General features: G+C 40.0%; 2 protein-coding genes across 20 annotated transcripts in view; one reads left to right on the top strand and one right to left on the bottom strand.

The window, feature by feature from the left end:
• ERMARD (ER membrane associated RNA degradation) overlaps positions 1 to 12249 on the bottom strand; it is a 30151-nt gene extending 17902 nt beyond the window's left edge. For 9 of the 17 annotated variants that reach the window (XR_009534018.1, XM_060115301.1, XM_060115291.1 and 6 more), the window contains exons 1-9: positions 12116 to 12242; positions 9131 to 9293; positions 7665 to 7804; positions 6603 to 6704; positions 6224 to 6313; positions 4164 to 4261; positions 3583 to 3719; positions 1926 to 2142; positions 988 to 1090 (exon numbers count right to left, since the gene is read on the bottom strand). Coding sequence is in view for 16 of the 17 variants with exons in the window: in XM_060115301.1 (XP_059971284.1) it covers positions 988 to 1090; positions 1926 to 2142; positions 3583 to 3719; positions 4164 to 4261; positions 6224 to 6313; positions 6603 to 6704; positions 7665 to 7804; positions 9131 to 9293; positions 12116 to 12235 (1170 nt within the window). In the remaining variant the exon portion in view is untranslated. The other 8 variants (XM_060115293.1, XM_060115292.1, XM_060115302.1 and 5 more) reach the window with 5 other exon arrangements.
• Positions 12250 to 12358: 109 nt separating this feature from the next.
• On the top strand, positions 12359 to 26495 carry DYNLT2 (dynein light chain Tctex-type 2). Of its 3 annotated transcripts, XM_060115245.1 has the most exons (4): positions 12359 to 12494; positions 21067 to 21273; positions 24046 to 24204; positions 26279 to 26495. In XM_060115245.1, the coding sequence occupies exons 1-4, from the start codon at positions 12387 to 12389 to the stop codon at positions 26387 to 26389; spliced, it is 585 nt and encodes a 194-aa protein (XP_059971228.1). In that variant the 5' UTR covers positions 12359 to 12386; the 3' UTR covers positions 26390 to 26495. The 3 variants fall into 3 exon arrangements, with proteins under 3 accessions (XP_059971228.1, XP_059971229.1, XP_059971230.1); XM_060115246.1 differs by lacking the exon at positions 24046 to 24204 and having other exon boundaries at positions 26279 to 26487; XM_060115247.1 differs by lacking the exon at positions 24046 to 24204 and having other exon boundaries at positions 21067 to 21157; positions 26279 to 26363.
• The last annotated feature ends 1015 nt before the right edge of the window (positions 26496 to 27510 follow it).

Here is a 27510-nt window from a genome sequence, read left to right on the forward strand (position 1 = left end):
CTGCATCAACAACTTTTGCCATGTTGTGCTTTCATTTTTATTAGTTTCAAAGAATTTACTAATTGGTGTTGCTCCCACACAGGTAACAGCTTAAGGTATGGTATTATGTGAGGTCTCCCAAGGAATAAATATAAAGAGAGTACAGGGTTGAGAACAGAATGCTGAGGAATGCCTATATAAAGGGGCACAAAGAGGAAGCTGAACTAGTGAAAGAAACAAGAATAGCAAGTATGGTAGATGCTGCTGTTTGTCCCATAATATATACTCTCCCTTTCCCCTACCTAATGGATTCTCCCATAGCTAACTAGGCCCATGGCCACCCAGAGACATCACTAAGCCTCCCTGGCAGTTTTGGCCAAAAGGAAGCAGTATCCTTCGAGAAGGGCATACTGTAGACCACCCACGGCCCACCTCATGGGGTTACAATAGTACACCAGTAAATATGGCTACAGAGAAAACCTAAGTGTCAACTCATTTTATGACACCATTAGGTTTAAAAGACTACTTGGAGGGCCTCCCTGGTGGGGTAGTGGTTGAGAGTCCGCCTGCCGATGCAGGGGACACGGGTTCGTGCCCCGGTCCGGGAAGATCCCACAAGCCGCAGAGCGGCTGGGCCCGTGGGCCATGGCCACTGAGCCTGCGCATCCGGAGCCTGTGCTCCACAACGGGAGAGGCCACAACAGTGAGAGGCCCGCGTACTGCAAAAAAAACCCCCAAAAAACAAAAAAGCAAAAACAAAACAAACAAACAGACTACTTGGAAATATGACGGAACCCTCAAAGACAATCACAAATAAAATAAATATGTAACATATAAAATCACAATAGGAAGCCACAAAAAATGACAGTCAAGCTTTCCAAAGAAAGTTCTTAGCTAAAAAATTCATTTAACAATAAGCAAAAATATGATATTAAAAGCTTTTAATTAGGCACAGAAAAATGTCAATACAGCAACAACAGTCACCATCAACCATTTAAAGCAGTGTACCTCAGCAGTCAGAAGTCTCTTTGGACATTTGTTAACTGTGGCAAAAACTTTCCTAAGTCCAGTCTCTAGTTGCACCAATAACAATATGGCACAGTCAGCAAACCTGTGAAATTGAAGGAAATAAGCAAAACTTCATGTTTTCAAAGTTAACACTGGCACCAACACCATAATAAGGGTGCTGTATTCCAGATACTACCAATATGTGTCCAAAGCAAGGAGGAGTGACATTACTAATATGAGAAACAAAAACAGAATCAAAATCTCATTAGACTAGTGGATGTAAAACTATTTTCCAGTGTTTTAATGTATGATGAAACATTTTTAGCAGCTGCAGTAGAATAAAGTGTCATCAAAGATCTGCTAAACTTGTTTCATCACTTCTAAAAAATACTCAGAAACCAGGATTTCAGTGGGTTCTCAAGGTACCCAATCAAATGTACGTATCAGGATAAGGTAACGTGAAAGGAAGTAAAGACCACCGACCTCCTGATGCTTACACCCCTGGGCCTGCTCCCCAGGGAACACAGAGACAAACAGATATCTTCTTTCTCTCATGATTCTCTAACATTGAACACTATGTTTCAGTCACAGTAAGAACTCAAAAAAATATTAATAAGTTGATTCTGAAAAATAATTATTAGGGAGTTCCCTGGTGGCCCAGTGGCTAGGATTCCGGGCTTTCACTGCTTGCTGTGGCTCGGGTTCAATCCCTGATAGGGGAACTGAGATCCCACAAGCTGCACAGTGCAGCCAAAAACATTTTTTAAAATTTTTAAATAAATATAAATTCATTAGTTAAATACAAAATAATTATCTTTATTAATTGTATAAAAACAGTACAAAACAATAATGTTTAAAACACAGTTACAAGATGCCTTTTAGTTAATTATATGAAGATATTCTATGCTCGGGTCTGCTCGAGTCAGTCCCGCTCCTACCTGCTCCAACTCCAATAGCGACAAAGCAGGAAGGTTAGGGTTTTAAGAAGGCCTGGCCTCCAAGCTGCCAATGACCACTTTGTAATGCCACACTTCAGGTACCTGTGAGACTTGAAGTTGATTAATGCAACTTCCCAATATGGCAACATGATTTTTAGTATAAAAGTGGATTTCTTAATCACTTCTTCTAATACTGAAAGTACCTCATAAGTAACATCTGTAAAAAGAGCAAATGTTTTTAAGCACAACCACACTAATCAACTGAAAAAAAAGGTGTAAACACACTTAGGGAGTGATGCCACTGAGCCGACCTCTTCAGGAAGATAAACCGTGGGCCCCAGGCAGTGTGCCACCTAAGCGTGAGACCACCTGAACTAGCGCCAGGGTTGCAGGTGACCACAGGCACCCTTGGAAAAAGGGAACGTGGGCAACTACATCTCTTTAGTGATTTAAGCTACAACAACTTTGAGTAGAGGAGTTCAGGGTCAACAAGCTGACCACACTGACCAAGAAAATTAAATATATCTTCAGAAGATACAGGAACCAACTGTGAACCCAAAGGTAAACTATGGACTTATGGTGATTATGACTTGTCAATGTAGGTTTATCCTTGGTAAAAAATGTACCCTCTGGTGAGAGATGTTGATAATGGGGGAGGCTGTGCAGGGGCGGGGGGGGGAGGGGCGTGGACGAGAAATCTCCGCATCTCCCTCTTGATGTTGCTGTAAACTTAGAACTGCTCTACAAAAATAAAGTCTTAAAGAGTATATACATTGGGTTTCCCTGGTGGTGCAGTGGTTGAGAGTCCACCTGCCGATGCAGGGGATGCAGGTTTGTGCCCCGGTCTGGGAAGATCCCACATGCCGCGGAGCGGCTGGGCCCGTGAGCCATGGCCGCTGAGCCTGTGCATCCGGAGCCTGTGCTCCGCAACGGGAGAGGCCACAGCAGTGAGAGGCCCGCGTACCGCAAAAAAACAAAACAAAACAAAACAAAAAGAGTATATACATTATTGGCAGTCACCTAACTACCAGAAGGATCCATGATACAAAAAGGCTAAGACTGCCAGGACCAAGATGATCTGTACTGTTCCCTCCAGGATTAACATCAGCAAATACAGACACAACACTTCAGCCAAAGTGGAAAAGAATGAGCCTGGAACAAGCACATGGTTTAATTGCTCTTTCAAAGTCCTGTGTCCCCCAACCCCACTAATTTGGTAAATGGCTTTCTCACGAAAAGAAAACAAAAGATGATATAGGAGAACATTTATACTACTGGTACTTTTGGCATAATGTTTATGAGTACAAAGGCACGAGAGCTAAAAGGAGAAGGGAAAGTGCGCTGCAAACTGGTCCAAAGGCATTTGTAGCCAACATGTGTGCATGATGAACTAGCTTTATCATTAGCGTTGAGTCACGCAGCCATGGCCCTCAGACAGCCCTGGGGCGCTGTGGGAAGAGGTAGGGGGTGATGGGGCCCAATTTAAGAGGTTCTTCATGAAGGCATTTCATAGAGCCTTCATGAAGGCTTTCAAAGGCATCTTGCCCTTGGAGAATAACTATTCCACCTACAGAGTTCAAGTCTCAATGCTATTTAATAACTCTATAAATATCTTTACAGAGATATATTCAGGAAAAATGTGGCATGTGGAACTTACCAGGGAAAACGATCAAATCCTCTAAGCTTGTAAGAATTATGAAAGGTCGATGTGCCAATGTGCGCTTAGTTTGCTGAAGGTAACCCTTTAGTAGTTGACCCAATCCTGCTGTCAACAATATCATCATTGAACAGTATCTAGTGGAAAATACCATAGAGATCCATTAGAAAAATGAACTCAGCACACATATAAAAAGCTCTACTTTCAAAAAAAAAAGTTTAAAATTAAGAAAATAAAACAGCATTAAATTGCAGGAAACTCCACGGGCTGTGGGGATGGAGCTGTGCAGTGGTCGGGAGGACCAGTGACATCTCAGAAACCTGTGAGCTTGAACCTCGGGTCTCCCACGCACCAGGGCGCTGTGCCCGTCATCACCTGAGCTTCTGGGGCGCGAGTCAGTGAAATCATAACCCTATCATCACGCCAGTCATTCTGCCACTAACATTCAGTTTTAGCTTCAAAATCCTGTCCCCAAACTCTCCTTCTTCTCAAAATACATCTTTCCTTGATGTGAAATTCAAAATAAAACAAACTCTTAAGTATATCAAAAAAGAGAGAGAATCCCTCCCACAGCACCTTACTTTGGAGGAATCTCCTGAGGCGCCGCGAAGCCGTGCCACAGAACATTGCGGAGGTTGAGTCCGCACGGAGAGCCCACGAAGACCTTGAGCACATCCATCTAGGTGGTGAGGAGGCAGATCACCGGGTCACTGAGCAAATCAATACAACACTGGGATCATGTGAGCTCTGTTCTCAGAAGTAATGGAACCAACGGTATATAGTAATGAGAACAATAATACCAGACCAACACTTGCTGAGCGTTGAACATGTCAGACACGTTTTGTGTTTATTTGTGACTCACTCACCCTCAGGACAACCTCTGAGGAAAGCACTATTATTCCCACTATGCAGAAGAGAAAAATATAAGCAAGGAGAGGTGAGACCAAGGCTTCAGAGGCCACAAAGCCACAAAGGGGGATGAGATCCCACCCAGGCTACACTGCTTTCATACCATACATCAACATGGCCAGTATCTAGATAAAACAAAACAGAAAGTGATAAACAGAAACTCCACAGTAAGCAGCGTGTGCTCATGACAAAATATACAGGGCAGAACAGCCAGACCACAGAGGCTCCAGCCTCTTCTCTGACTTGAAGCTCACCGTTCACCTGCTCTGTCCCTCCATCTACAAAGCAAAGATTCTCCCAATACAAGGACCCTGCTTATCAAACTGCAATAATTATACCTTTCCATGGGCTACCTCTGGGCCTGAAGCACCACACCTTAGAGGAGATTCAGAAAAATGGAAGCCATTCAGAGACTAAAAGAACTCAACCCCATGTCATATGAAAGAAGAGCTGAGCCTCAAGGAGACTCAGGAGAGGACTGAAGCTGTCTTCATACAACTTAAAGACTCACTGGGAAGAGGAAACAGATGCATTCTGGATTTCCCTCAAAGGGCAGGAAGTTATAAAGAGGGGTTTCAACTCAATGTCAAAAAGCTTGACAGCCAGTCCTTCGATGCTATTCTGGGAAGTCTTGGTTCTCACACTATTTTTAAATACTTTACTATTAACTTAATTAAATGTTAATGACTATAATATTAATAATTTAATATTGTTTTAAATTTAGTATTATTTAAAATTAATTGTTCATACCATCTGGACAATCAGAAATATATATGCTAACCAACTAGAAAAATTATCTGGGAACGAAAAGGGCTGCGGGTAGGCAAAAGGCTCACTGCACAACACAGGCAGAAAACAAAGAGCAGAAGAAAACGACAGAACTTAAGAATTCAGCGTGACACCAAGCAGTCTGTACTTCCCTCCACATCCTCCACCAAAGAAAACAATCCTTAAGCTGACAAGGGGTAAGGAACCACCGTAAGAGTGGGAAAGCTCTACTGACAACGGGTTTCTTAATGTCTTGTTTGTAGTGTCCTCCCGGCTTGGCACTACCCTGGCTTCCTCCTTCACCTCAGCCTGGCCTTATTCAGTTGCCTGAAGGTTATTCACTGGTCTTAAACGAACTTGATCATGTGGCCTCTAGAAGGTTTGAAAACGTACATAGCTCTGCATATTTTTTAATTGGCATCTAAATTTTTTTCCACTGTAAGTTTGAACAGCTGCAAAAGGTATAATTTCTCAGATGTTAAAAATATTGATTTTTTTAATAATAAAACTATAATATCAATCTTTAAAGGGTTAAAATTTTATTCTAGAAGTTAGTATTACAATCTATAACTTGCAGAATTAGTACTATAATTAATATGTAATCAGTGGATCAAAAGACTTCAAATTGCTCATCTGCCTGGCCCCCCAGAGGTTATTTTATCAGAGGCTATCCCACCAGAGGTCATCACATCAAAGGTTACTACTACACCTGAGGCTCTTACATCTGAGGCCCACACACCAGCAGTCATCACACCAGAGGCTATTATCAAACCACATGAACACTCAGGACAAGAGGGAGGTGTGTCTTTTGGCTGGAAAGGGGATGTGGGAAAGGAAAATATGCTTGAATCACTGAAATTAATTTTTTCCTAACAGAGCATCAATTTTTGAGGAACAGAAGTACAGCTAACATCGACTGTTTCGCGCTGTGTCTACTCCGTCAGGTTTAGGTGAACAAGCTTACCACAGACTGCCCAAAGACTTGAGCGAGCTCCTCAGATGCAATCAGATCTCTTAAAAGAAAGGGGCATTCCTTCCCAATCAGTAAATACACCTAAAATTCAAACAAATATTGTGTAACAATCGTATTATAAGTCAGATGATGTTAACAAGAAAACTGCCCATAAAGCAAGTGTCTGTACAAATGAGAGGACAAAAGTAGCGAAGACACCGACATTTTTGATCTCATAATCGTTCAAAAAGAAAAATATTTTAAAAATCTGTGCTAAGTGATTGTATAGGAAAACAATACTTAAAATCAAGAAATCTGAGCTAAACTGCAAAACAGGTTAATGTTCTTTCTGATACTTTACTGCACCAACAACGAGAGTCCTCACACTTACGTCAGCCAGGGCTCGCTCCAGACATGATGTCAGCTTCATTAAGCTAAGAGAAATAGCAAGAGATTGAAGACTTCCCAAGGCATCAAACATTTCACGAAATAACTGTTTAGAATAAGACATATGTTAGAATTCGTGTTCAATAAGTATTATTTCTCAAAGGCACAGTTCTATTAATGAAGTTCAAACCTCTGATGATTTCAATTGGCATATTTTAATGACTTTTTTGGTATAGGTAAACATTTTCTATATAAATATAACAATATCCGAAGAATCAAGAGAGATGTTTAACTCCTTAGGCGTTCGATATCTAAGGAGTTTTTGGAAAGTTCTTTCTTTATTTAAATGTTTATTAAAAGCAATAAATCTGGCATAATTGTAAACTGAAAGGTCAAATATTTTGACCTAAATCTTATTTCCCATTTTGATTAGTTCTTAAAAATAGATAAACATAAGGCAGCTCACCCTGCCACTTAAGGGAGCTACTACACAGGGAAAAGGGAACACCCTTCCACCCTACATTAGGAAATCCAAAGTATTTTAGAATTAGACTCTTTTATAGTTACTGCTCTACTGTAATCATTTAATGTTCCAAGTGAAATGGTTGGTTTGAACCACCAAACCAACCATCAAGCCATCCAAAACAAGGTTTGGGCCCCAAGCTATTCCTCCTCCCTTCTATTCGCCCTCAACAAGCCAAGCATCCCCACCTCCGGTCTCCCAGTCCCACCGTCTCAAGAACACCTTACTACCGGTCTGTAAGGTCTTTCTTTTTTTCTGGAGCTGTCCATTTTTCTCAGTCCCAGGACCAGCACCCATGCACCAAACTAGGTCCCTAAACCCCAATCCTGACACTGCATCCAAAAACCTCCTTTGGTCAAAGGATGTCTCAGCTCAGGCTTTGTGGGCTTTGCAAACAGCTCCAACTTTGCCTTGCAACACTCAAGCCTTCTTACAGCTGAGGGCCCAGAGGATGGAGGAGACCCCTTTAAAATCAGCAAGTAATAAGGGCTTCTAAGTGGAATCTGCGGTCTTTTATTTCTAAAGGTTGTTCAAAAGCCGAACCTCTGGAACACCTGTCCACTGGAGCCCAGGTGAATATCGCGTTTCAAACTGCCCCTTGGTCAGAGACGACAAATGTAAGTGGACAGCCTGGCACACAGGGCCCAGCAGCCTCACGCTTCCCCTGTAATCCAGACCCTGGGCTTCAAGGAAAAGAAAGCAAGTTAGTACCACAGCTCCACATCGTGTGATGCAAATGCCTAAATCATCAAAGAAAAAGGGCTTTAATTATGAAATTTCCATAAAGTTGGCAACCAGTTTATAATTGAACTTACAATAAAGATACTCATGCTGTTGAAAATAAGTTACATAGTGTTTATCTGCTTATAAAAGAAAAACTCTCATTAGCGAGTTTGAAAAATAAAGAAAGGTTCAAAGAAGAGAACAAATATTTTTTCATTTTTTCAATCTCTTTATCTGTTTGTACAAAATCAGCTTCATGTTGTTATATATAATATTTTAACCTGACTTTTTAATGTAACATTATTAGACTATGAGATTTCCAATGACATTATTAATAATAATAATTATTAATTATTTTGGAACCTATTTAGAATATGAATTTTTGGTTTTGTTTTTTTGATAAGTTTTGGTTGAACATTCACATGGTTCACGACCAAAAAATATAAAAGGGTGAAAGTCTCCCTCCTGCCGCCAGTTCTCCTTCCTATAGCAGCTACTGTTATAAATTCCTTGGGTGTATTTAGAAATATTTATACATACACAAGCAAATAATACAACTATGTGCTCCTCCTATTTTTTCACTCAGCCATACAGCTCAGAGAGATTTCTGGATCAGAAAGATGGGCCTCCTCACTCTTTTTCACCACTGCATAATATTCCCTTGCATGCATTTTTTTCATAATTTATTTAATCAATCCACTACCGCTTGACATTTGGCTATTTCCAATGTTTTTTCTTTCTTTCTTTCTTTTTTTTTCTATTACAAAATGCTGCAGTAACTTGGCACAAACACACGTTCATACCTGTGACTGGGTCTGTCTTGTACGTTCCTGGATGGAATTACTGGGCCACAGCACATTCGCTTATAATTTTTACAATTATTATTATTTTTCCCATCCCACATCCCTACTTCAAAAGACATACAAGAATGTCTGGAAGACATTTAAACTAATTGTATGTAACACTGGTCATTCTATACCCTTAATTCATATGACTTCTATCTTCTTCCCTCTTCCACCCGGATCATGGGCTGTAAGCTGAGAGCCCCTCAGCCCTCACTGCCTCCCAACCCCTTTCTTCTCACACCTGGTTTTCAGAGCCCAGCTTTCCCTTAACTCTCCTATGCTTCTCTGCCTCATTCCCTCTTTCCACACCAATTCCTTTTGTCTTTCAAATTAAGAAATTCCATTTCTCTTTCAAATGAGCAGAGAGGGAAATTTTACAGGTCAAGACATTTTAAATGCAACAGTATTGATGGGCGTTTGGGCTTCAGAGAAAGTACAAACCTGATTCTGTATAAACCACACAGTCTGTAATTGTTGTCCAGCATACTTCACCATTTTGAGTTACAATACTACTGATATCGCAATTTTCTCTGGCTTCAAACCCGAGTTTACAAATCATATCATACACTGAAGGAGAAAGACACGTGGTAATAGGATCCTCTATCTGAAATATAAAACACACTGCTTAACATGAAGTAAAAATTAATTTTAGTATATATTTAAGTTACATGAAAATTCTATTCTGTCTATTCTGAGTATATTCTATTCTGAGTATAGAATATACTCAGGTATAGCTACTGTGTTAACACACTTTCCGAATGTCATGAGAACTATATGATTAAAACATTGTGATTAAATGTTAACTAAAGATTACTTATGCAAATATTTCCAAGTAAATGCTTAAAGATTTTTAATTACTTTATTAATCGTAGTATTTAAGAATTTACAGAAGCTCAGTGTATTTTATGGATAGTGCCTTATTCCTTTCAGCATTCTTTTGCTATCCTAAAGTTATCAAAATAAGCATTTTTTAATGAGGGGTGGGAAAACAGAAAATCAAGCATAATGAGTTAAAAGAGAAGCAAAAAGCATAACTCCGACTCCCTATATGGTGTAAAAAGCAGCAAACCACACTTCTTTTCCATGAAGGATTAAATAAAACCAAATTTTCATAATTTTCTCGACATTACACGAAGCTCATCTTATAAACCTGCAAAGAGATCACATTCGAGGTCTAAAACTGACCTGGGGTCTTTATGTGATGTATCAAGTTCAGGGATCTCTGTGTTCTAATATCAATAAGCCCTGGTAGCTCCCTGATTTGGAAGCCAGTCAGCTTAAGTTCCTCCATCCTGGTCAGCATCACCCTGTTATCCTGTCCACTATTCCTGTCCCCAAAGGCTTCACTTCCCCTTCTCAGGCCTGGTTGTCAAGCAATCCTTTCAGGCCCTAACAGGTGAGGTGCTGCCCGAGAGACTCGTGTGGAATGTTCAGTGGTCCTCTGGGACACCTGCTCAGCCAGTTGGTGCACAACCCTAGGAGCACTGCTGGACGGCAGGGGAGAGGGGACTTGCTCCCGCTGCCTGCAGCCTGGGGCTTCCTGTGCGCTTCCTATTCCTTTGAGCACTGCCCTGAAGCAGCAGCGGAACTCAGTCTGCAGTCTTCCCAACACCTGTAGGCCCAGCTTTACCACCGAATGCCCACCACAGACACAACACCATGCGTCAGTGCCTTCCCTTCAGAACTCTGCTTCCCAGACTTGCCAGGCCCTTACACATAGCTGGACAGCACAGTTTCCTCCTTAGACCCCTGAGTTTCAGCCATGCAGGTGCCCTCCTCTAAGTTTCTAAGCTTTAAACTTCCGACCACTTCCCTTAGCTCCCTCAGTCCTAGGGGGAGTGACTGCTTCCCGCAGCTGCCGTGTCCACGATACTACTTGCAGAGATCTCTTTTTATCCTTTCAGATAACTAGTTAACAATTTTTACCTAGTTAACTCTTTATACCAAATTATCTTAGTGCAAAATCTAGTGTGGTTTGTCTCTGGACTAACACAGAAATATAACTCTAAAAGGTCACATTCACATCAAAAGGGACTCCTTGCATTTTTAAAAAGGATTCGAACTCTAAAGGAATGAGCTGTAGTTCTGGAGTGACAGGTGACAGGCAGAAATGATATTTCTGCACAAAAGCCCATCTACACCACTAGCAGAGTGGGCCCTGGATTTGGCACCTGAAGTTGTAAAAAGGGTCTCTTTTGGTTGTAGACACTGGATCAACACAGTTGTCCCTCAGACTCAACCAAACAGTAACATCTTACAGCACAGAGACCACGTCTTATACAACGTTGTATCCCCAGGACACAGCACAGACCCTGGCACACAATAAATGAAACATAAGAGTTACATGAATGATTGGCTCCTCCTACCCTGAGCTGCAATACACCCCTCCAAGTCTCCAAGACCTTCAGATCTGAGGAATGGCTATATTCTACCCCTACCAACACACATACAATTCTACAAGTTGGCTTCTAGGTTAACTTTTAAGCCCATACTCTGTTAGACAATAAAATCCAACCTCAAATCAACAAACATTAGATGCTGCAATGCTCTGATTGTCACTCATGACAATAAATACATCATCCTGTGTATTACACTCAGGAACATGCCTGTCCCCCGCTAGAAGCCAGAAACCCTGCATGTTTGTGTGCATGTGTGTGCACCTCCCATGTCATTTTTGATACTTCAGTGTCTTGTCCAGAGCAGCATGGGGTAGTGCAAACGGCCTGTGCTTGAGAGCTAGAATGAACTGAGTTTGAATCCTTTCTCAGCCTCTTTACCTCTTGCCTTGAAAACGTTACTTAACATACCCGAGGCTTTTAACTGTAAAGCGGTGCAAAATATTATCACCTTCTCTGGTTGCCGTAATTAGAGATAATACTTGAAAAGCACCTAGCACATAGTACTCAGAAAGTAGCAGCTAGTGCTAAAACTGCTGACAGATGACTGACATTGAACTCCCTGAGACAGGAATGTAAGTAAAATCCTTATTTTGAGGCAACCCCACTGAATCCGATCTACGGTCAGTTAATGAGACCCTTGTGATTTAGTTTTACGTTATCAAAATGGCCTAAAAATGTCCAATGTAATTCTGACTTGCAAATGTGAGCCAGAGGCGAGTATCTACACATACTTCCCACACTGCTCAGGGTACCACCTAGTGAAAACTTCCCTTAGGGGCGAAAGCCAGTCAGAACAAAAACTATAACCAACGCCGCGTTGTGCCTGCACGCCCCCGGCCCCTGTGAACAGCTCCGGGCCGTGGCTGTCGCGGCCACAGAGCCTACACACGCGCGCAGAGCGTCCCCTCGGCCCCCACACCACGTCCTCGCGGACTGCAGCCGGGACCTCGGGCCCCAGGAACGACGTGGAGTCGGGCGGCGACAAGAAGCAGGAGGGCGGGGCGGGACGGGTCCAGCAGGCGCCCACCCAGCGCAGGCACGGCCGCCCTCCTCCGCCGCGGCACCGGCTGCGGCCCGGACGGCGCTTCCCGCGCCGCACTCCGAGGGGCGCGCTCAGGAGAACCGACGACCGCAACTCTACCTCCATGACTTCCGGCGCCCGTCCGCGGCGCCGAGGGATGACGCAAGCCACGCCACACCACGTCACGTCACGGCCCTCCCTGCGGCGCACTTCCGGCTTCCGCGGCGCAGGCGCGAGCGAGAACCTCTCGCGGGAATCGTCCGCGAGAGCCTGCGCGATGGAGAAGTGGGGCCAGGCAGGGAAGCCGTCCTCGGCCGTGGCGCCTCAGCAGCCGCCGGTGACGCCTCGGAAAGAGAGGAGGCCTAGCATGTTCGAGAAGGAGGCAGTGAGTGAGGAGACTCGGGACGAGGGCCAACCCCTAGGCTGCAGAGCTCCGGCTTTTGTGGTGTAGACCCTAGACCACCGCGCTAACTGACTGAAAAAGCTTCTTCAGTTCTCTTCAGATTTGTTCTGCTCAGGTTTCCTAAGAGGCGCTTTCCCCAGAAATACGTAATTTTAGTGTGTGTAGTGCCACCACACAAACCGCAGCTTTACTAGCCAGAAGTAGGTGTATGTGTGCTGTGCTTCAAAATAATAACAATAATATTTGGATTGGATATACCAAGCAGAACAATGGGATGTTTTGAGTTTTTGTGAACAGCAGCCTCAGTATTTGAAGAACATACGAGAAAGTTAAATTGAAAATAATTCTGTTCATTAACTTACTGTCTGAAATTAATGCAAAATGACATTCAATTTTATTGGTGGTATAACACCATGATTTCTTTATGAGCATAGTGTGAAAAACATTACAGTACAAAACTGTAATGATAGAGCTGGGACTTCTGGTCCACTTGCCTATAATTGTTTCTTTTCATACCTACTTCGTGGGACCCATAATCAACAGGATGAAGGAGAGATAATAGGCAAAACACTAATTTTTGAAGATCCTTATTTCAAATAACAGAATCCTTCCCACCCCACCCCCCCCCCAAAAAAAAGTCATGGCAGCATTTCAGGTTCTAATGACTGCTCTTTGGTGTCTACATTTTACAGAGGAAAGAGAAACAAAAGGAGGAAAAATAAATAGGGCAAGTTTGCAGAACCAAGAAAAAAGCACAGCAAAGCTAGAAACCTTAATATATTGGATTTTAAATTCATGCTCCCAGAAACTTTGTTGTATTGCCTTGTAATAAGTCTGAGAAACAGGTCGCCTGCAGTAATGAAAAATATTTGTATTTTGAGGTGCCTTTTATAAACTTACTGTCTACTGAAGGTCTGAAGTCTTGAAAAGTGAGGAAGTCTGAATCCAAAAGGAGGGGATGACAGATAGGTTCACTTGGTAGATAGGCCAGAATCTGGGGAAAGGGGGACATGGACCAAGGCAGTTCTTGCTTATTTGCTATGAATGTGATTAACCATACCTGTCTTTAAAATCTGGGCTTCTACAGGTAAGACATTTGAATTGGGAAGAGACTGAGAAAAGATTTCACAAATGCTCACTAAATGTGCCTGAGGGCAGTGAGTCACTAATTAGTCATTCCTAACTTTCAGGTAGCTGATTATTCTCATGATCCTGAGCATAAGAAAGATTAGGACACACAATTTAATGGTTATACATGTCTTTTGATTTTCTCTTTCCTGCATCCATTTATTTTCTTCTACTAGTAGCAACTCAGTTTTCCTTTGGAGAATTAACTAATTCCCTATTGGATAGAGTTTTGGTGGGACTGTCAGTCACCTTCCTTAACTTTGTGGTGAGGATGAGACCAAAACTAGGCTGATTAGATGAACTCTTCTTGTAATAATTAAAGAAAATGGTTGAGATTAATTTAAATTGAAGGCGGCATACTGAACTGCCTCAAGTGTCAGACTTTTTTTTTTTTTTTTTTTTCTTTTTTTTGCTGTACGCGGGCCTCTCACTGCTGTGGCCTCTCCCGTTGCGGAGCACAGGCTCCGGACACACAGGCTCCACGGCCATGGCTCGCGGGCCCAGCCGCTCCGCGGCATGTGGGATCCTCCAGGATCGGGGCACGAACCCGTGTCCCCTGCATCGGCAGGCGGACTCTCAACCACTGCGCCACCAGGGAAGCCCCAAGTGTCAGACTCTTTAGGCTTCTCTTCCATTCTGTGAGCTACTCCATATCTTTCCAATTAGTTATATATATGGTTAACAAGATTCCATGCTTGTTGCTTGCAACCAAAGATTCCAAAACCTTAAACAAATTACCGAAAATTGAAAACTTGGTTAGTCTTACTTGTCTATGTACATTTGAAAATCTTTAATACTAGCAAACAGGTTTTAGAAATACATTAATGTAATGGAATCTCATGACCATGCTCTTTTTTTCCCTAGGATTGTAGGCTCAACATAAGGAAATGCCATATCAATAGGTTAAATAATTAAACTCAGATTGTTTTAGTAGATACCAAAGAGTTCTTCATATTTAAAACTTATTTCTAATTTTTGGAAGTGACTACAAAGATTCTTCCTTAATTAAGAGATAAAATACCCTTAATAAAGAGAATACTAAATCAAAAGCCAATATATATATATGGAAGAAATGGCGGAGATGTGAGCTTTCAGCATATTAGAATCTATGATTGTTATTTTTAAACCACAAATGCATGCCCTATGCCCAAGGAATTCATTGCAGTTGAGAGCCACTGTTAATGATATAATATAGTTGTATCCCTTGGGTGTATTGTGAGAGGAAAAGAAGATGGCAGTACCCTAGAGAAGCATTCTATTAATCGAAAAGAACAAAATAAAGATTTCACTTTTAAGAGGTTTGGGGAGCTATAATGCTCTTCCACAACTAAAACATAAAGCGGTCTGACAGATGATTAAAACAGCAGGTTTATTTCTGATTAAGGACTTCTACTAGAAGCCAACATGGAGTAACTCCTACCAGAAACTACAGAAAATTACACAAAATGTATGAAGTATTTATTTCCACTGGCTGGATGTAAGGCAAGACAGGATTGTGATCTTTGAAAGATGAGAAACAAGAAAGGTGAGCCCCAAGATTTCCCCTAATGTACTGCCTGGTGAGGGCTTCCAGCCCATACCTTATGAAGATGTCTCCCTTAGTTGAGAATGATTTGGGAGTCAGGGTATGTCAGGGTGATATAAGAGCAGAGTATTAGAGAGGAGAGAGCTGTACAAACAGTTCCCAGGATCTGCAGAGGATTTTCCTCAAGTCTTCAGCTTAGTACATCAGTGCATCTGGTGAGGAAGTCAGGTGTGGCTAGAGAAAGAACCACCCAAAAGAAACAGAACAAAATCCTTGAACTCGCACAAAATAGACTTTTTTTTCCCACCAGTAAGAGTGGAAAACCATGTAAATCATAGGACATTGGTTAGAGTGCTAAGAAGTGTATTGTCTCAGTATTGGGGGAAAAAACCCCTAGACTTAGGGTTTTCTCTAGTTCGGCCTATCAAAGCTTAAAGATACGCCTCAAGAGGATTACAATGTTTCCAAGTTACTGCATTCTAGAAGAAAGCTCAAGAATGCATGTGGGAATACAAAAATATACAGCAAAAACAGAAGGTAAAATTCACAATATCTGGTGTTTAATTAGCATACCTTCAAAGAAGCAGAATAGTACAACTCAAAATGGAGAGAAGAAACAAAACACCCAGAAATGATAAAAAGATACAAATAGTATTAAAGGACACTAAAGCGGTTATTATAAAACAGTTATTGTATTATATTAGTTTTCATTACATTAAAGCAATTATAAAATACTGATATTATAAAAGAGTTAATATTATGTTCTGTTCAAGAATGAGGAGAGGGAGTTCCCTGGTGGTCCAGTGGTTAAGACTCCATGCTCCCAATGCAGGGGGCCTGGGTTCGATCCCTGATCGGGGAACTAGATCCCACATGCCACAACTAAGGATCCTGCATGCTGCAGCTAAGGATTCTGCATGCCTCATTGAAGATCCTGCATGTGGCAACAAAGATCTCGCCTGCGGCAGCAAAGATCCTGCCTGCTACAACTAAGACTTGGGCACAGCCAAATAAATAAATAAATATTTTTTAAAAAATCAGAAACGATTAAGCGTGGTAAATCCAAATCAAACCTCTAAGATGAAAAATATAATGTTGGAAATGTAAAATAAACTGAGTGGAATTAACAGCAGATTTGACACTGCAGAGCAGGCTTAGTGAATTTAGAGACAGCAATAGAAAATCTGAAATGAGCTATGGGAAAATTTCAGGCAAAATTTTATTATCTTTGGAGTCCCCAAGTGAGGAGAGGAGACAAACTGATCAAGACTTGAGAGAAAAATAAATAAAATCAGAAATTAGAAGAAATTAAAATTGATACCACAGAAATACAAAAGATCATAAGAGATCACTATGCCAACTAGTTGGACAACCTAGAAGAAATGGATAAACTCCTAGAAACATACAACCTTCCAAGACTGAGTCATGAAGAAAGAAAAAATCTGAGTTGACTGATTATTAGTGAGGAGATTGAATCAGTAATCAAAAACCTACCTAAAACAAAAGTCCAGGATCAGATGGCCTCACTGGTGGATTCTACCAAATATTAAAATAAGAATTAATACCAATCCTTCTCAAACTCTTCCAAAAAAATAGAAGAGGAGGGAACACTTCCAAACTCATTTTCAAGGCCAGCATTACCCTAATACCAAAACCAGCCAAGGACACCACAAGAAAAGAAAATTATAGGCCAGTATTCCTGATGAACATAGATGGAAAAATCCTCAACAAAATATTAGCAAACTGAATTCAATAGCACATTAAAGAGATAATGCACCATGATCAATGGGAGTTTATACCAGGGATGCAAGGATGGTTCAACATCTGCAAATCAATCAGTGTGATACACCACATTAACAAAATGAAGGATAAAAATCTCATGATCAAAAAAAAATCTCATGATCAAATAGATGCAGAAAAAGCTTTGACAAAAATTAACACCCATTTATGGTTTTTTAAAAAAACTCTCAACAAAGGTTATAGAGGGAGTGTACCTCAACATAATAAAGGCTGTATATCAAAAACCTACAGCTAGGGCTTCCCTGGTGGCGCAGTGGTTGAGAGTCCGCCTGCCGATGCAGGGGACATGCGTTCGTGCCCCGGTCTGGGAAGATCCCACATGCCGCGGAGCGGCTAGGCCCATGAGCCATGGCCACTGGGCCTGCGTGTCCGGAGCCTGTGCTCTGCAAGGGGAGAGGCCACAACAGTGAGAGGCCCATGTACCGAAAAAAAAAAAAAACAAACTACAGTTAACATCATACTCAATAGTGAAAAACTAAGCTTTTCCTGTAAGATCAGGAAAAAGACAAGGATGCCCACTTTTGCTGTTTTTATTCACATAATCCTGGAATTTCTAGACAGAACAATTAGGTACGAAAAAGAAATTAAAGGCATTCAAATTGGAAAGGAAGAAGCAAAATTGTTGCTTTTTGTATATGACATGATATTATATATATAAGATCCTAAACACTCTACTAAAAAAAAACCCATTAGAATTAAAAAACAAATCCAGTACAGTGGCAGGATACAAAATCAATATAAGAAATTCTGTTGTGTTTCTATGTACTAATAATGAACTATCAGAAAGAGAAATTAAGAAAACAATCTCATTTACGATTGCATCAAAAGGAATAAAATACTTAGAAATAAATTTAACCAAGGAGGTGAAAGACCTGTCCACTGAAAACTGTAAGACATTGATGTAAAAAAATTGATGACATAATAGAAATATATTTCATGCTCATGGATTGGAAAAATTAATATTGTTAAAATTTCCATAGTATCAGAAGAACCTACAGATTTAATATAATACAATCCCTATCAAAATTCAATCCCTATTCCAATTCCAATTCCAAAAAAAAAAATCTGATGAAAAAAGTGGGCAGAAGATCTGAATAGATATTTTTCCAAAGAAGACATACAGACGGCCAACAGGTACATGAAAAGATGCTCAACGTTACTAATCATCAGGAAAGTTTCATATCAAAACTCACAACTGTTAGAATGGCTATTATCAAAAAGACTAGATAAGTGTTGGTGAGGATGTAGAGAAGAGAACATTTGTGCACTGTTGGTAGGAATGTAAATTCATATAGCCACTATGGAAAACAGTAGAGAGGTTCCTCAAAAAGTTAAAAATAGGACTACCATGTGATCCAGTAATTCCACTTCTGGGTATTTATCTGAGGAAAACAAAAACACTAATACAAAAAGATATATGCACCCCCATGTTCATTGCAGCATGATTTTCAATAGCCAAGATATGGAAATGACCTGAATGTCCAATGATGAATGAATGAATAAAGAAGATATGGTGTATATATACAAAAAAGAGTGAAATCTTGCCATTTGCAAAAACATGGCTGTGTCTCAAGTGCATTATGTTAAATGAAATGTCAGAGAAAGACAAATGCCATATGATCTCTTATATGTGGAAGTTCACAGATGCACAGAACAGATTGGTGGTTGCCAGAGGTTGGAGTGTGGGGAAAGGGCTGGAGAGTGGGCAGAATGGGTGAAGGGGGTTAAAAGGTACAAACTTCAGTAAAATAATTATAACAATATGCTCAAGTGTGTTTTATTCCAGGAATGCAAGGTTGGTTTAACATTCAAAAATCAATGTAACTCACCATATTAACAAACCATTAGGGATGAAAAGTAGGATGGAAATTGGTAACATTTCTACCTAAATTAAAGCAGCTCACCCAGTCATGGGTCTAGCTGGATGATAACATAAATCTAAGATGATGTCCTGTCTCTGTAAAGCATATTCAGTGGTGGAACAGAAAATATGTACTTCTTATAATTAGATGTCCAGAGGAGAGGTGGGGAGATTCTGCACTAAACATGCTCTTCCTCTTCCTAACTTGCTTATCACATAAACTCCCTCAGAGAGGAACAAATCAGAGGGCAAAGAAGGGGAAGCATTGCTCCAATAACAGTTTCTGCCACATAGAAACATCAATGGTAGAGAATAAATATTTTCCCATAGCATTCCTGGGAATATGATGTTTAATGTATACATTTTAAACTACTGGTCTATGAAGTAAGGTGTGAAAAATGAAGAGTGATAGAAATATGTAGAACTGTAGGAAAATCAAGATGTAATAAACATTAAAATTAATAAAATTTTAGTAGGGAACAATGGTATTTTTATGTTATACAACTCCTAAAAACATAAAATGTGTTTTTAAATCACCTTAACTGGGACATTGAAAGAATATCAAAGGAATTAATGCTTCAGAATAAATTGAAAGAAATCTTTGTAACATAAAAAATTAATTGTAAATAAAAGTTCTTCTGTAAATGCAGAAGCAAACCATGTTCCTGGTTTGAAAAGCTATTGTACAGTTATGAAGTTATTTATCATTAACATTATTTGTAAACAAGTATTTTAAACTATAAATTATTACCTCAGGCCCTGATCTCCCTATAATCTATTCACCATACAGCAGCCACAATAATCTTTTAAAACTGTAAATTAGAAACTATCACTTGCCCGTCTAAATCCTTCCAATGGCTCCTCATCGTTCTGAGAATAAATTTCAAATTCCTTTTCAAATTCTACTTAGTCCTACATGATACCTTTTTGTTTTTAATGTATTTATTTTATTTATATGTATTTGGCTGCGTTGGGTCTTCGTTGCTATGCGTGGGCTTTCTCTAGATGTGGCGAACGGGCTACTCTTCATTGCGGTGCACGTGCTTCTCATTGTGGTGGCTTCTCTTGTTGCGGAGCACGGGCTCTAGGTGCGCGGGCTCAGTAGTTGTGGCGCATGAGCTTAGTTGCTCCGCGGCAAGTGGGATCTTCCCAGACCAGGACTCGAACCCATCTCCCCTGTATTGGCAGGTGGATTCTTAACCACTGTGCCACCAGAGAAGCCCCATGATACCTTTTTAACCTTATTCTGTTACTACTATTTTCCTCACTCTAAACGATCCAGACACACCAAAGACACGTCTATTCTCAAAACATGTTCTTTGTCCTTCCTATTTCCTGTTCCTTTTAGACTTCAGCCCAAACCGGACTGAAGGGACTTCTCCAATTATTCAGTCCAAATTAGGCCCTCATGATGAGTTTCTATCAAGTCATGTGATTTTATTTGTATAGCAATTACCACTATTTAAATTGGTTTATTCATTTCCCTATATACGTTTTTATTGTCTATCAGTCCTCCTCCCCACTAGAAGGATAACTCCATGAGTGCAGAGTCCTTGATTATGAGTTAATACAAGTAAAACAATTAATTCCTGGTTATTATAATGAAGTTCACCACTGTAACTTCAGAACCTAGAGTACTTAACTGAACCATAGTAGCCATTAAATAAGTAGTTCTTTAAGACAGGTTGAATGTCATACAATAAATATTGAATGTAAAAAGCACAGAAAGATGTATATACCAAATCAATACACTTTTGTTATCTTTTCAATTTAAGACTTGCAAATGTGTTATGTAAATATTATTTATTCAAAGATAAACTAATTAAAATTATAAGACAATAAAGGATAATATTTTCATAATGTCAGGGCAGGGAACATGAAAGGTTTTCCTTACATACCAGTCTTCTAGCCACTCAGTTGCCGTCTCAGGGGCCACTCTTGTTTCAGTTCTTTTGCATCTTCCGTGGATGTTCTAAATATATGCATTCAAATTTGTGTTTGTGTGTATTTGTGTTTATAGATAAATAGATAGATGATAGCTATATTCTTTTTTCTTCTTTTACCAAATTGATAGCCAGGAGTGAATCTAGGATTTAGCAACCACATAATCATAGAAGTATTATAATGGATTTCCAAGCTTTGTGTCAGTCCTGTCCCATTGCACCAGGGTTCTTAAAACCGAAATTTCATTTTACAATTAAAAAAGTAATCTCCCTCTTTCTGTCTCTCCCTCCTTTCAGTATGCACAGATTTTAAGAGAAAGACTGAGAGAATCAGTTCATGATGTTCAGTACGTAGAGCCACCATTTGATGACTCAATTGCTGACACAGGTAAAGAATGGAAGTGTGCCCTGGCAAAACTGAAGTTTGCTAATTCATACAGAATGGAGCCATTGAAGAAATTCCAGGCTTATTCAGTAGAAACGAAAATCCAGCAGATATTAAAGGTAGGTTGATAGATATATATGATAGCAATATCTTAGCTTTGGGGGTTTGATAAACTATATTAAGATTTATGGCAGTATAGTTACCCTGATTGATTTTTTTTGTAGCTTTTATCTCTGAAAATATGAAAGTACTTTGGAGTCATACTCAGTAATCTTCATGTTGATGCTATGATTAAAGCTAGACCAAAAGGAATATTCTTTTGCTATTTCATTTAACTCTTAATTATCCATAAATTATTTATCCTTCAGGTTCCATGTGTCTCCCATATTTGGAGGAATGAATTAAAAAACCCATATTGAATATGTGTGAAAAATTGATTCATGACGACACTAAAACATCTTAAGAACAGGCAATCCCCAATTTATGCATGGGTTTTCTTCATTAAACCAGCTGGAATCTAAAGTTCATTTAAGACAGTCTGAAACTCAGACACATGTTTTCAGGCTAGTCCAACAAAGCTGCTTCAATTTTACAAAATTAATACTGTAATACTAATACCAATATTAATTATACTAGTGTTGATATCTGAAGACTACATGGTTCAGATGGAAAGAATTCCCTTCACCATCTTTCCTAATAAAGGGCCAAATTAAAAACTTTTTAATTATAGAATGTTTGTTTAAGGGACCACTTTTTCTGAATCCCCTTTTCACCTTTGGGCACCCAGGATTTTTCTGATGACCAGATTCCGTTTGTGGGACTCTACCCAGACTAATCTCCCTCCCCCACCTCTAATTTACAAGATGCACTCCTTTAGTAATAACTGATGTAAGCTAGCTATTGGGAAGAAAGCATATGTTTAGTTTATTCTGTATAAATGATTAATGTCCCTTTAATTGTATCAAAGTTAATTCTTAAATGAATTAACCTTTATTAATACAGAAGAATATTTACGAAACCCACCCTCCAACCTCCCTCCACCACCATAGACATAGGTACATTTCTAAGCTGAATTAATAATTATCAGATGATATTTGGTAAAGATATTATGGCTCATAACTTCAGGAAATAAATTCAATACAATAAAATAATTATTAATTCTCTGATCTAAACACTAATAGCAAGCATTTGTGATTGAGTATACATTTTGGTGTGTCTCTCACTCAGCCCTACCACATAGACTGAATTCAAGTTTATTGAATATAGTAGAATTTCAAATTGTATTTGCATGTGATAGCTTATAGAATTGCATTGAGCATGATGGGGCCTGGAACAGCTTATTGGAAATATAGGTGGAAGGCTAGGGGTCATAGAGAGGCTGGGGATTTTCCTTTGCACTTAGGGATCATTGAACACAGTTCTAGACACAGAAACCATATATACTGATGGAGCTTATAGGTATCTTCCTATAGCATGTGCTCTTTATTTATTAAAAATGAACACTTATGTAGATAAAGCCTGGGATCTCTTAGGCAGATTCAGAAGGGAGAATGGATGTTGCTAAGTGTCCAAAAGATTGAGCCAATTGCCTGAAGGAACTAAATTCTTCTAGACCCAGTTTAGATCCAGAAGCATTCTAGAAGGGAACCAAAACCAAAAAATGGGTAATTTATTTGATTCTACTTGCCTATAAAATTACCAGGTAGGCATCCATTTGTTGTCATTAGAACTCAGAACATTGGTTAATTTATCATTGGTCTGAGTCAGTTAATCAATGCCAGGTGCCACCTTCTCACCAGCTGGTTCAGGTCTGCTTATGGTTTGTTGGAAAATGTAGTCCTTCATGGCCCACATCTGTCTCCCCGCCTGCCCCCAGCTATATATTAATTTAGTAACAAACATGAGAAATCTTTGATTTCCTTGATATTCTCCTGGAGGCCACAGAAAAAAAGCAGAATGAGAAGCCATAGAAACAGGATTAGAAAGAAGTGGCCTTTAATTTGTGGAGACAAGAAGACAGGAATAGGGACTTCACTGGTTGTCAGTGGTTAAGACTCTGCCCTTCCAATGCAGGGGGTGTGGGTTCGATCCCTGGTCGGGGAACTAAGATCCCACGTGCCACGTGGCCAAAAAAAGAGACAGGAATAACATAATGCAGGCTCTGCTGAATTTTAGCAAATATATAAATTTGAAAAGCATTTAAGATTCTCTACCTAAGAATTCCCAGAAGCTTTGTTTTAAAATTCCTCTTGTGTCTCCCTAATAACTGCTTGGCACAGTAATCTAGTAAAGGAAAACTTAAGCTTAAGGGTTGCTAATGAAGGGCAATTGAACATAATTTAAAAACCAAACTAGGGCCTCCCTGGTGGCGCAGTGGTTAAGAATCCACCTGCCAACTCAGGGGACATGGGTTCGAATCCTGGTCTGGGAAGATTCCACATGCCGTGGAGCAACTAAGCCCATGCGCCACAACTCCTGAGCCTGTGCTCTAGAGCCTGTGAGCCATAATTACTGAGCCCGCGTGCCACAACTACTGAAGCCCGCATGCCTAGAGCCCATGCTCTGCAACAAGAGAAGCCACTGCAATGAGAGGCCCGAGCACCACAACAAAGGGTAGCCCCTGCTCCCTACAACTAGAGCAAGCCCGCGCACAGCAACAAAGACCCAATGCCGCCAAATATTAAAAAATAAATAAATAAATACAACTAAATTTTCTTCAAAATTATTATTGAAATAAATTGGTAAACATATCAACCATTTGATATTATTTGGTTAGAAACATGTATATTTTTCAAAAAGTTATATGTATTAATCAGACATTTTCTACTTCAATTTTTGTTTAGAAAATATTTGGTTTGAAAATTAAAATCTTTTTCTTAATTTTTTAAAAGGAAAACCTTAAAGATGTCAAATATGATGACAAAGTCTTCTCTCATTTGTCGCTTGAATTAGCAGATCGCATATTGTTAGCAGTCAAAGAATTTGGGTTCCACCGTTATAAGTTCATTATAAAAGTATTATTCATTCAAAAGACGGGTCAGGCAATCAATGTAAGTACCTCACTGATAAGCATCTACCAAGTTCAGCTATGAGGTCTCCCCTCTAAGTGACTTGATATTTATTGCAATGTCTCAAAGGCACTTCCAGATCCTGAGGTGCATCTTGACTGAAAGGATAATTATGTGAACTATATTTTCTTTCACTATGAATTATTTGAAAAATACTGAGCTAGAAATGGTAATTTTCTGTTAATAATTTATTAAATTGTATGGGTATTCTGTTCCTTGATCATAACAGTTTTGACAATTTAATGTCATTTAATAATTGATTAACCAGTAAATTTATTTAGGGCACTAAATAATGGGTATAGGTACTGAGGAAAATTATATGACATGGACCATGATTGCCAAGGAGTTTTTACTCCAGTCAAGAAAATAAAGCAACACAATTTAGAGTGTAAGAAAATAAAATGATGCGGAGAATGTAATAGCCTAGGTTTTAGCGTCCAGTTGGCCTGGATATGAATCCTGGCAGCAACACACACTGCCTCTGGCCTGGACATAGTTTTTTCTTCTGTAAAATGGGGATGATAAAACCTACTTGCTAGAGTTAATGTGAAGATTTAATAAGATTATCCGTATTAAAATCCTTAACAGAGTGCCCAGCCCAGAGTCCTCAATAAACAGAAAGGCTTATTTTTTTTATTCAATAAATATTTATTGAGCAATTCCTACATGAGAAAGGCTTATTACTATTACTTACAAGTAAGAGTGCCATACCCCGAGAGCTGTGTGCGTTTCTAATGAGTAGAGCGCGAGTGTGTGGGGTGGGACAGTCTGAGGGGCTCCATGAGGAAGCCCAGCGGGAGGACTTGGCTGGGCGGAAGGCTGCCGCCCACACGGCAGTCAGCAAGGCTCCGGGGAGGACAGAATTACACCACAGCCCACGTGCACACGCGGGGACCGAGACGCTTCTAGATGGTGACGAGTGCTCCACGGACGGAGTGACTACTTGGGATGTCTGGAGACGGGGAAGGGCCTCTGATGTCTGAATGACAAGAAGAAACCAGCCATGCCAAAGATCAGGGAGAATGTCCAAGCAGAGAAAACATGGAGCGCAGAGACGCTAAGGCGGGCGAACTCACTGTGCTCGACTAATAACCAGAGAGGTTGTGGTGTATTTAGGTAGCCCCACCCCAGAATTTAGCAGCCTAAGACACCAGCCATTTGTTTGCTCATCATTCTGTGGGTCAGCTTAGCCTGGATTAGCTGTTTGGATTTTCTGCTGGTCTCACGGATGCACTTGCAGCCATCCGGTGACTCAGCTGGACCTAGAGGTCCACGACGGCCTCACTCACAGGTGTGACAGTTGGTGCTGGCTGTTGGCTGGGGCACCTGGGTCCCCCTGCACAGGAGCCATCATCCTCCAGTGGACTGAATGGGCTTCCTTACATGTGGGGCTCCTCAGAGCATTCCAGGAGGTGAGAGGAGAAGACCTCTTAAGGCCTTTCTTGGAAGTTGTACAGTGTTACATTCTTTTGCTCAGAGCAAGTCCCAAGGCCAATTCATATTCACAGGGTGGAAAAATAGACAGCCTCTTGATGGGAGATGCCACAGAGGATTTTTGACCATTTTAGAGCCACCACAGAAAAAGATTATGTGTGGCTTTGCAGGTGAAGCAAGGAATTAGGGTTTCTCTTTTAACAGCCTGCTCACAGAGTCAATACCATTTTTTAATTTCAAGACAAACTTTTGGTCGAAAATCTTTTAAGGGTGGGAAGAATAATTCCTTATTATGGACTATAACACCGCAGAATAGTACTGCATGCAGAACTACTAGACCCAGATTACAGAGTGCCTCCTGTTCCTGCCCCCGGACACTCTCTGCTAAGGGAGGCTCATTCTGTGTTAGATAACTTAGCAGCTCCAGTAAAAGAAAAGATGGACCCAGGAAGCATCACTGTCAAGTCTTCTCAGCAAAGGGAAAATTGGACAAATTACTTGTAAAATATAACTTTCTGAGATAGTGATGCATCTTCTAAAAAGTATCAAACTTGTATAGATTTTAAAATTACTACTTAACATGTTCGATCTAAAGTGGGTCTTCTAAACATTTCTCTCATAGATTGCCAGCAGATGGATCTGGGATGTTGCGTGGGACAGCTGGGTTGCTGCGAAACATGAAACTGAAACTTACGTGGCATTGGCCTTAGTATTTGCTCTTTACTGTGAATAGCTTGTTACATGTACTAAAGAGTGTTCACTTCTCAACTTTTCAAAAATACATGAAATTTACAGATTTGTGAACCTCATAGTAGTTTTGATTAGCTATTTTTTTATATCTCCAACTGAAGCTTCTTAATTGTATTCTTTTAACAACAAAGTTAAAGCTGGATTTTTACCTTTATACTTACTAGTTATCATATTTATTAACATTATATTACCCCAAAGTATAAGAGGTATATGTATATGCCTTTTTCATATATATATATATACGAATACGTGAATGCTTATGATGGATTATAATATGGGGGAATTATTTATTATCCTAGTTAGATTTAAGAAAATTAGAATTTGCTACAGGATATTATGATGCAACCTTGTAAAATGTTAAATTAAGTAAATGTTAAGATAGATTTTTGGAAAACTTCCAAAGGCAGATATCTTGAATGGTATCTTAATATACTACATGCATTCTTTTGAAAGAAGTCAGCAAGTTTGAAAGAAAGATGTTGATATATTTAATACTTCCCTAACTAACACCTCTCCCTCCAGTCAAAACACTTCCAAGTGTGCAGTCTTTCTATTTGCTAGTCCATTAGTTAAGCTCTTTTTAGCTGCAAGAACCGAAAAACCTAACATAATTATTTTTTAAAAAGAGGAAAATTGTATTTCTCAGGCATTTGATCAAGGATCCGGGTTCTTTCTGTCTTCCTGGTCTCCCCTCAGATTCTATATACACGAGTTTAACTTGGTAGAATTTAACCACGTTCTCATGGCTTTATCATCATGATTCACTCCCTGAGCTGGGTTGAAGCTCACCTTCCCTGAAGCACACGGCCATGTGGAGAATGGACACCACTGTCAATCGGGGCTTCTCCTGCAAGGGGGCAGGGGGTGGGCTTGGTGGAGCCAAGCAGTAATGTCTGATAATTCATACTATTTTCAAGTTATAGTCAGAACTCGAAGACACATGCCAAACTTAATGGACAGTAAAAATACTGATTAGTTGAATAATCTATAAACAGGAAAACAGAAAGACAGAAGAGAGTTTTCTTTTCACTTGTGTGTTTTAATGCGTTGGATAATCCAGGACTGGCCGTTCCATACTACACAGCATAGACATGATAGTTGTAG

Source organism: Mesoplodon densirostris, chromosome 12 (genome assembly GCF_025265405.1).
Source record: "Mesoplodon densirostris isolate mMesDen1 chromosome 12, mMesDen1 primary haplotype, whole genome shotgun sequence".
Classification (NCBI taxonomy): domain Eukaryota; kingdom Metazoa; phylum Chordata; class Mammalia; order Artiodactyla; family Ziphiidae; genus Mesoplodon; species Mesoplodon densirostris.

Bases quoted from the DNA above. Each gene is read 5' to 3' on its own strand.
- DYNLT2 (XM_060115245.1), top strand. From the start codon at position 12,387: ATGGAGAAGTGGGGCCAGGCAGGGAAGCCGTCCTCGGCCGTGGCGCCT. The intron at 12,495-21,066 runs GTGAGTGAGGAG...CCCTCCTTTCAG, and splicing joins GCATGTTCGAGAAGGAGGCA to TATGCACAGATTTTAAGAGA. The intron at 21,274-24,045 runs GTAGGTTGATAG...ATTTTTTAAAAG, and splicing joins AAATCCAGCAGATATTAAAG to GAAAACCTTAAAGATGTCAA.